Genomic DNA, 9,705 nt, shown 5'->3' with positions numbered 1-9,705 from the left:
CTCTCTCTCTCTCTCTCTCTCTCTCTCTCTCTCTCTCTCTCTCTCTCTCTCTCTCTCTCTCTCTCTCTCTCTCTCTCTCTCCTGGAAAAATTCAAAATGAATCTGAATTCCACAGAATAATAAGCCCCTTTCCTTCATTTGCAGCTCTCTGTCCTCCAGGTTCTTCCTTTCAGAATGAGAAGTGCATTCCATGTCCTTCTGGTTTCTATCAAGACCAAGCAGGAAGTAACTTCTGTGTGAAGTGTCCTCTTGGGAAATTTACCATCTCCACTGGAGCTTTCAGAGAAGATCACTGTAAGACTCTTAGAAAAACGTATAATGTACTTTACATTTGGTATTGTTGTGGATGCTCCTTCACTGGAGGTTTTTAGAAAGAGACTGGATAATCATTTTGTCCAGAATGATACAGTGTGTCCTGCTCAAGCAGGGGGTTGGACTAGAAGACCTCCAAGGTCTCTTCCAATCCTATTGTTTTATGTTCTATAGAATGGTTTCCAGTAGTTTCATAAAGTAAAGAAAGGTAAAGGTTTCCCTTATCCAGTCGTGCCTAAACCAAGGACTGGTTATTGGATAAACCACAATTAGCCAAGTTGGTTAAATGAGCTATAGTTATCTGAGTGCTCATGTAACACTAAGTCATAAATCCTGGTTTAAGAAGCAGAATGGGTGGGATTACACAATATAAGACAAGAAACCTTATAGGTTAGAATATGGTATCCCAAACAATGCTCAGAGCATCTGTTTTGAATATGGCCGGGTCAACAAATGGGAGAGCAAGATGGTAGAATTCTGGATTGTATCTGGGTTTGTAATGTTTGCTTTAACTATGGGTTTTTGAATAAGGTATATTAGTTGCATATATAATATTTGCACATTACGCTAAACCAAAACTAAAAATTCACCTTATACAGTAGTTTTGTACAGCATTCATACGTAGCCCAGTGAAGTAAGCATTCATTGAAAATTAGGTGACCGAAATTCCAACTTAAGGTCTGATTCATTCAGAAAGGTCTTTGGCTAGAGCAGGGGTAGGCAACCTTGGCTCTTTTATGACTCGTGGACTTCAACTCCCAGAATTCCTGAGCCAGCCATGCTGAGGGGAAAGGGAGAGGTTTCCAAGCTGAGCCATGGTGGCTCAGGAATTCTGGGAGTTGAAGTCCACGAGTCACAAAAGAGCCAAGGTTGCCTACCCCTGGGCTAGAGAATCACAAAGGAATGGACTTCTGGAATCCTTGATGGTCTCTGGACTTGATTGTTTTCATTATCAAACTAGATAACATTATCAGTAGCACCGGATGATGTTACCTAGTTTGGTAATGAAACATCTGCAAGAAAACAAGCAAGTTCAGAGAGCACCAAGGATTCTTCTATTCAACCCTGAGCTACAAATATTTTCTATCGAATGGAATTCTGTCGCACCAAACTTTTTTTTTATTCTGTGCCCATCCGATAGGTATTACTGATTGCCAGAGGAACGAACAAGCGGAACGGTGTGATAACAATGGCCAGTATAGACCTTCTTACCAAGATCCTTCCACCCAAAAGTCATTTTGTGTTGACAACAATGGAAAGAGATTAGACTGGACAGAGACAGGGGGTCCTTTGACAGATTCCCAATGTTCGGGTGAGTAGATTGGTCACGCCTCCGCCATGGAAGTAGAACTTCGACATAACCCAATGGTGCTTTTCCAAAAGGCAACTGGACTTTGTTGTCCAGTATTTTTTAAATTTGATTTTTAAAAAAATTAGCTTCTTATCCAAGAAGCTTCTTGGATGAGAAGTGAAACATTTTCAAGGGAAAAAAACCCCTAGACATTCAGTTGTCTTTTGGAAAAAGCACCCTTAGGACAACCATGATCTGGATGATTGAGAATCTCCATAGACAACTTCAACAAAAGGAGGTGCATCCATGAATCCATGAATGTGCCTCAAGGTGAACTCTCATGTTTTCCTTCTTTCCTCCTCCCTCCCTCCCTCCCTCCCTCCCTTCTTTCTAATTAGGACTATCACATTTGGAAAGCTGAGTACTCCTTTTGGGCTAAGCTATAATAGGCCTTAATTGTTTTAGCAAGAAATAATTGGACAGTGTTTCATCTTCTCTCCATAATCCTTGGGGATGAAATTGGCACTTGCCGTCCCTTAAACTAATCCCTAATGCAACGATTGGCACTCATTTCAAAGAGGTTGTAAGAGGAGACACATTCCTTGTGGGGTGGGGGGGAATTGCTGGTGTGCAGTTACAAAAGTGTACTTGAGGTGCCTCATTCGTTAAGCTATCATGTATCCCAGGGAAAAGATAAACCTGTTTTCAAAATAATGGTGGTTGCCATAATAGCGGTCTTCAGTTGTAATAGTAATCCTAATTACCATCTTCACCTGTAGTTTTTATCCTTAATTGACCTTGTAGTGGTACCCAGGATTAGAGTAGTAACTCTTTTGCTTCAGACTTGAAGTCCTCCATATGTTATTTAGAGAGAGAGAGAGAGAGAGAGAGAGAGAGAGAGAGAGAGAGAGAGAGAGAGAGAGAGAGAGAGAGAGAGAGAGAGAGAGAGAGAGAGAGAGAGAGACACACACACACACACACACACACACACACACACACACACATTTACACTCACACTCAGATTCCGTTGGAACCGAGAAAATACTGAGCACCTGAAGTTGAGGGTGAATTCCTGAGCCAGCCATGCTGAGGAGAAATGGAGAGGTTTCCATGCTGAGCCATGCTGGCTCAGGAATTCTGGGAGGTGAAGTCCCCAAGTCATGAAAGAGCCAAGGTTGCCTACCCCTGACCTAGTCTAAGTGAAGGAGATGAGGACAACATTTCTGTTTGTCTATTTCTCCCAGAGCACAAGGAATTTGTAGCCTTGTTCTGGAAGAGCTAACATAGACCTTGCAAGACTGAAAAAGAGATTTCATGGAAACAAGAGAAGCCAGAAACCATGTATAGACAATTCTGCTAGATAAATTACAGGTAGTCCTCGATTTACAGTAGTTCATTTAGTGACTGTTTGAAGTTACAAGGGCACTGAAAAAATGACTTTATGACCGTTTTTCACACTTATGACCATTGCAAGCAGCCCCAGGGTCACGTGATCAAAATTCAGAGGCTTGGCAACTGACTCATATTTATGACGGTCGCAGTGCCTTGGGGTCACGCGATCGGCTTCTGCGACCTTCTGACAAGCAAAGTCAATGGGGAAATCAGATTGAAATCAGAACTGCAGTGGTTCACTTAACAACTGGAGCAAGAAAGGTCATAAAACGGAGCAAAATTCACTGCACAAATGTTTCACTTAGCAACTGAAACTTTGGGCTCAGTTGTGGGCATAAGTTGAGGACTACCTGTATTGTATGATGCATGAGAGGATATTTCCACTGGTTTGCTCATAATTCCACCACATTCTTCCCATTAGAAGGTCATTAAAATGGCTTTCTCCTTGGAAATAAAATTCTAAGACCTTCTCCTTCATCCAAATGAAGGAAAACTGGTAAGGAAAAAATGGTAAGCTAGGTTCTCTGCCAGCCTTAGCATAAAGTTTTATCAGGGTATTCTTCCAAACCTACCTGATCCTAACCCTCTATTTCATTTCAGTCCTCAGGCGTTTTGAGAAGGTCCCTGCTTCCAATCTTATCTTCACCACCGAGGAATCAGAAACAATTGGAACTAAAACACTCCAAGGAACGCCTATGAACACCCTTCAGCAATGCGTTGCAGGTCAATAATGTTTCCAATGCTTTTGCTTTCCAAGCCTAAAGTCTCCTTAGCAAGTGGTCTGTAAACACAGTCATCTGTGTTAAATGTCATACAGGATAAAGCGACTGTATCAGTGGTTGTGAGGTCCTTGGGGCTCTCTGAGCTTGGTGGTTTTCTTGCAGATGTTTCATTACCTTACTAGTGTTGAAGGAAAAGTCTTCATCAGGGTTCAGTCCAAGCCGGGAATAAACAACATGGCGACTGTTTTAGAAAGAAGGTTGCAATTTATTGAAGAGGAGAGCTAGACAGAAAGATGGCTTCAGAAGAAAAGAGTGAGCACATGTAGGGAGTGGGTTTTTATATCCTCTGGAGCCTTTTGTTTGGAGTTGTTCCTGTGGCATGAACTTTGATCTGAGTCTGAGTGTGCCCTTTGGCATCTGTGGGTTAGTCCTGTCTTAGAGTTTGGGCAGGGTATGTAGATTTTAGGTGTCTTTATCTTCCTAAGCTTCTAGCTGGGGACCTCCAACCTTCCTGGATTATTTACATCTGCATTTCTACAGAGCTGGTTTCTGCTTGGGGGAGGGAGACTTGGGGCTATTAAAAAAACTGGGCATGCTTTTCTGCCTCTTTAAGATCCTTTGAGGAAATATATTTTTCTGCCCTTTTAATATTTCCTTCTCTGGGGGGCTGACTTCCCACACTAGGTAACATCATCAGTGCTAGAAGGGAGTGGGGTCAATCCTCGTCTATTGCTGTCAGTGGTTGCTATTCATGGCAGCTATGTATTTCCTTCAATGTTTATGAAACACCAGGCCTCAGAGTATAAACTGCTATCTGTCCTACCTTGTAGAGCTGGGGTCTTCAAACTTGGCAACTTTAAGACTTGTGGACTTCAACTCCCAGAATTCCTCGGCTGGCTGAGGAATTCTGGGAGTTGAAGTCCACAAGTCTTAAAGTTGCCAAGTTTGAAGACCCCTGTTGTAGAGGATCAAGATACAAAGTCAAGTGCTGTCCGTTGAACAGAGGACCTTATCTAAAAGAAGACCAGTGTATTTACTGCTGGTTGCATTCATTGCTCAAGCAAAGACAGTGGTATTGATTCCAGAGCTCATGTGACACATCTTTTGTTGTTTACAGAATGCGAGGAGGATGAGTCCTGTGGATTTCTCACCCTGTCAGCCATGGGCTCAGAAACATTGTGTGAGCTGTACAGTGCTCGGGAGAGCAATTATAACTGCTCTACTTCTGGACTGGTAACTACGTACATGTGTTTTATGATGACAAGATGGGGAACTAAAGGTGATACCTTCTCCCTTTAAGTGTGCTTTGAGATCCATCAACTGGGGCCCCATCAAGAGCTTGAAAGCTGAAAAATGATAGCATTAAGAAAGCATTTTAAGATCATGGACTTAATCTTAACCCTGCCATGGGAGTTGATTTTATATTCCATGTACAAATATGACATTGTAATATAGAACAGTGATGGCGAACCTTTTAGAGACCGAGTGCCCAAATTGCAACCCAAAACCCACTTATGCATCATCGGGTGCCGGGTGGGTGTGGCCCATTGGGTAGGTGTGGCTCATTGGGTGGGCATGGCTGTGGTGGTAACAGCAGACTAGGTGGGTCTAAAAAGTTCAATCAATCAATTCCAACTTTGCAAGATCTTTTTTTTCCCTGCGAAAAGTTGAAACTGATTGATTTGATTGATTGATTGAACCTTTTTTTTTTTTGTACACGATGGCGGAGGCCTAAAGCGAAAAGGTTTTATAAAACCCAGCTGAAGGCCTAGGACTGGGGCGATGGCGCGCGTGCCCACAGAGAGGGCTCTGAGTGCCGCCTCTGGCACTCATGCCATAGGTTCACCACCACTGATATAGAACATCGAATCATAGGGCTGGAAGAGACCTCAGAGGTCTTCTTGTCCAGCCCTCTGCTCAAAGCAGGAGACCTTATACCATCCCAGTCAAATGGTTGTCCAGTCTATTTTTGAGAACCTTCAGTGATGGAGCACCCACAACTCCTGAAGGAAAGTTGTTCCATTGATTCATTGTTGTCACTGTCAGAAAATTTCTCCTTGCTTCTAGGTTGGATGTCTCTTTAACAAGATTTCATCCATTACTTCTTGTTCTGCCCTCAGGTGCTTTGGAGATTAAGTCAACCCCCTCTTCTCTGTGACAGCCCTTCAAGTACTGGAAGACAGTTATCATGTCCCTCTAGCCCTTCTCTTCAATAGTCTAGGCCAGGGGTAGGCAACCTTGGCTCTTTTATGACTTGTGGACTTCAACTCCCAGAATTCCTGAGCCAGCCATGCTGAGGGGAAAGGGAGAGGTTTTCAAGCTGAGCCATGCTGGCTCAGGAATTCTGGGAGTTGAAGTCCACAAGTCATAAAAGAGCCAAGGTTGCCTACCCCTGGTCTAGACATACCTAGCTCCCTCAACCGTTAGTCATACGATTTAGCCTCCAGATCTTTTATCATCTTTGTTGTTCTTCTCTGCAATCCTGCAGCCATCATCAGCTTTCTCTGAATATTTCTTTATCCTAGGTTCACGGTGCTTGGGATAATTCTCTCGCCACCAGCATTGCCAGTCTCAGATGCCTAATTAAAGTGAGAAGCCCAGATAAGAAAGATTCGTTGAATGTATACCTGAAAAAAGGTATGTACAGAAGAGCTTTAATTACTCTCAGGATCTGCGCAAGAGAGGACCCCCAGCAATTTTATAGTTTTAGACAGTGGTGGGATTCAAATATGTGAACAACCGGTTCTCTGTGTGGATGCCCCTTCTGTAAGTCTATTCTGGGCCTGGGCAACAAAAAAATAGTTACCGGTTTTGCCAAAGTGGTGGCTGAATCCTACCACTGGTTTTAGAGCTGTGGTGCTCAGGTTGAAGTCCACAAGACATTGGTGGGGTTTGGACATACACTAGGGCAGGAGTAGGCAACCTTGGCTCTTTTATGACTTGTGGACTTCAATACCCAGAATTCCTGAACCAGCCATGCTGACTCAGGAATTCTGAGAGTTGAAGTCCACAAGTCATAAAAGAGCCAAGGTTGCCTACCCCTGCACTAGGGGATCTGCTGAAACTGGCCAGTCCCAGCTTATCACCCAATTCACTGCTTCCCTATGTTTGCTGCTGATCAGTAAATTTGTGAAAACAGATCAATGGCTAAAAATGAATCCATTAAAGCAAGGAAGCCTACAGAGCAATACCAGTAACAATATCAGTTTAAGTAGTCCTCAACTTGCCACCATTCATTTAACAATGGTTCAAAGTAACGAGTGCCTCGAAAAAGTGATTGCCCTTACAATCATCACAAGTTGTGACCACGATTGGCAAGGCTCCATTACAGTCATAACCTGTACAACAGAGAGCAGTTAAAAAGTTCTAGCTCAACTCAAAACCAGGAGCAAGTAACTTTTTAAAAAATGATTTCTGGAATGTTGACAGTGTGTCGTGGACATTCTCACAAAACCGTTCCAACCGAGGGAGTAGACTATTTGAAACAGTTGTCCTTTTGTTTTCAGGACAAGAATTTACTACAGCGGGAGTCAAGAGATTCGAAAAGACTGATTTCCAGGATGTTGTTTCTGGCGTTTACAGCATTTCGGTTGTATCAGCATCTGGTACATCTTTAACAGATGTTCATCTCTTCTGCCGCCAAGCCTGCCACCAAGATGCTTGCTGTGATGGCTTTATCTTAAGCCAGCTCATACTAGATGGAGGTAATGCTTTAGGCTACAGCTAAGAAGGTCACCCTTCCTTTTATCCCATGGACTAAGGAATGAGCCCACTAGAGCAGAAATCTAATTTTTTTTATCTTACGATGTTGTAGATGATAAAATTTTGTGTGATTAATTTTAAGACAGGCTAGCTTGCCATGACAATATATGAGTCAATGATAATGGTTAGGCTTGCAAATGTTATAGTTTATAATTCAGGAAGTTGTGTGCAAACTCTGTGGAGTGTAAGAGTAATTGAAAAAAAAGAAGAAGAATTGCAATTTCTTCCTCCGTTAGAATTTGTTCTTGTTGTTCTTTAAATGTTTATAAACATGTCAGTGACTTTGAAAACGTCTTTGAAAATGGGGAATTCTTGATCTAATCTGCATCGTAGAGTGGCTTGAGGATTGGGGAGAAGCAAGTCTAAGTGCTCACAACTGTGAAGCCACCTAGCCAGTATTGGGATTCAAATATGTGAACAACCGGTTCTCGGTGTGGATGCCGCTTCTGGAAGTCCATTCTGGGCCTGGGCAACCAAAAATTAGCTACCGGTTCTGCCAAAGTGGTGCGAACTGGCTGAATCCCACCACTGTAACTAGGTGATCTTAGGCCAAATCTTCAACTTACTGCTGAATTTCTCAGCGTTGTTGTGAGGTTGAAACGTGGTGGAAGAAGGACCAAGCTAGCTGCCTTGATTCCATTATAGAAAAGGCAGGATGTAAGTTGAAGAAAGTAACAAAAATTTTTGAAAAATAAAATACCCTTTCAGTCAAAAATCCTTCAAATGGCCTAATTAAAAATACATACAGATACATGATTTCAGAATCCAATTCAGAAGCTCATACGAGGGACGAATGGACAATACTTTGCTCCATTTACCCATAGGCAAATTTGCCAGACCATTTATGATTATATCAGAGCTGGGGTGAAATGCATAAAGGGAGTGAGAATCACTGGAGTGTGAGGTATGTAACTTTTGGGTATTTCTTTTTTCGTTCCTTGGAATGACCATGCAACTGCACAATATTTTAGACTCTGCTTCTCTTGGACTGTGCTGAAGTTGTAGAGCTATTCTGTGATAGAGAAGATGTTCCTCTGTAGCGTGAGGTACATAACCAGGGGCCTCTCTGCCTTTTATTGACACTCCTTAGATTGACCATGTACAGTAACTACACGACATTTCAGTCTCTGCTTCCATTGCACTTATTGAAATTGTGATTCAATTCCTCTGTTGTGTGAGGTATATACCTAGGGCAGTGGTGGCAAACCTATGGCACCCGTGCCAGAGGTGGTACTCAGAACCTTCTTTGTGGGCAGGTGTGCCATCACCCCAGCCCTGCCTCCCCCCACGGCCCCCTCCTCACCAGCAGCCCCCCCCAGAGGAGAGTCGCCCCCAAGCGCAGCCCACGTGGAGCAGCGCAGCCAAGGGCATAGGAGCCGGGCAGCGGGGACAAGACTCCTTTGTACCCCATCACATGCAGTTGATGCGGAGGGCACAGCTACCATGGCACTGCTGGACTGCCTGGGCGATTTGCAGCGGGCCATGGAGGCAGTGAGTGGCCCTGCAGACAGGCAGGGTGGCAGGGTGGGGACGGTTTTTGGGCACTCAGTCTCTAAAAAGTTTACCATCACTGACCTAGGGGCATCTTTCTCTTTTTTTTTGACACTCCTTGGACTGACCAAGGACCAAGCCTTTGCTTCCCTTGGACCCTGCTGAAGTTGTAGATCTAATTTGTGATACAGAGGATATTCCTGAAGAATTAGGATTTCCTGTATCTTCTCAGGCAGTTTCCAGGATGAATTGAATGGAATTAGTTCTTTTATAGTTCCTGAGAAGGACAAAGCAAGACGTCTAAAGCAGAATGACTGAAAAGGCCAACTGAACACATCTCCAAGTTTTCACTGCCAAGATCAAACTCTTATTAGATTCAGCAACAAAGAAAGCAGAACTGAACCCTGTAAATCTTTTCTTCCTTGCATTCAGGCAGTATTGCTTGTAGTCTGCTGAGTTCCCCAAGCGCGTTGATTTGCAACCTTAATGACTGGGATGGAAGCTCAACCCGTCGACAAGGTGACATATGTCAACGCGCAAAGTACAACGAAGGAAAGAGCCAATACACAGTCAGAATTGGAGACCAAGTGCTTGCTGGAGGTAAGTGAGTAAGTAAGCAAGTTACTCACTCCCTGGTCATCTCCCGTCTGGATTATTGCAACACGCTCTACATGGGTTACCTTTGAAAAGTATCTGGAAGCTTCAATTGGTACAGAATGCAGCTGCATGAGCAAT

The 9,705-nt window shown here is 43.4% G+C and overlaps 1 protein-coding gene across 1 annotated transcript in view; it reads left to right on the top strand.

The window, feature by feature from the left end:
• Nucleotides 1-9,570, top strand: part of LOC107298378 (thyroglobulin-like) — a gene marked incomplete at both ends in the record, with an annotated part of 51,198 nt that extends 41,628 nt beyond the window's left edge. Inside the window, 7 exons of the mRNA XM_029286510.1 lie at nt 145-294; nt 1,454-1,624; nt 3,596-3,718; nt 4,835-4,950; nt 6,243-6,354; nt 7,224-7,421; nt 9,403-9,570. Of these exons, the coding sequence (XP_029142343.1) occupies nt 145-294; nt 1,454-1,624; nt 3,596-3,718; nt 4,835-4,950; nt 6,243-6,354; nt 7,224-7,421; nt 9,403-9,570 (1,038 nt within the window). The remainder of the gene's footprint in view (nt 1-144; nt 295-1,453; nt 1,625-3,595; nt 3,719-4,834; nt 4,951-6,242; nt 6,355-7,223; nt 7,422-9,402) is intronic.
• Between the last annotated feature and the right edge of the window lie 135 nt (nt 9,571-9,705).

Source organism: Protobothrops mucrosquamatus, unplaced genomic scaffold (genome assembly GCF_001527695.2).
Source record: "Protobothrops mucrosquamatus isolate PMUCROS unplaced genomic scaffold, P.Mucros_1.0 scaffold3930, whole genome shotgun sequence".
In the NCBI taxonomy this organism is placed as follows: domain Eukaryota; kingdom Metazoa; phylum Chordata; class Lepidosauria; order Squamata; family Viperidae; genus Protobothrops; species Protobothrops mucrosquamatus.
This window is presented reverse-complemented; position numbering and strand designations above follow the sequence as displayed.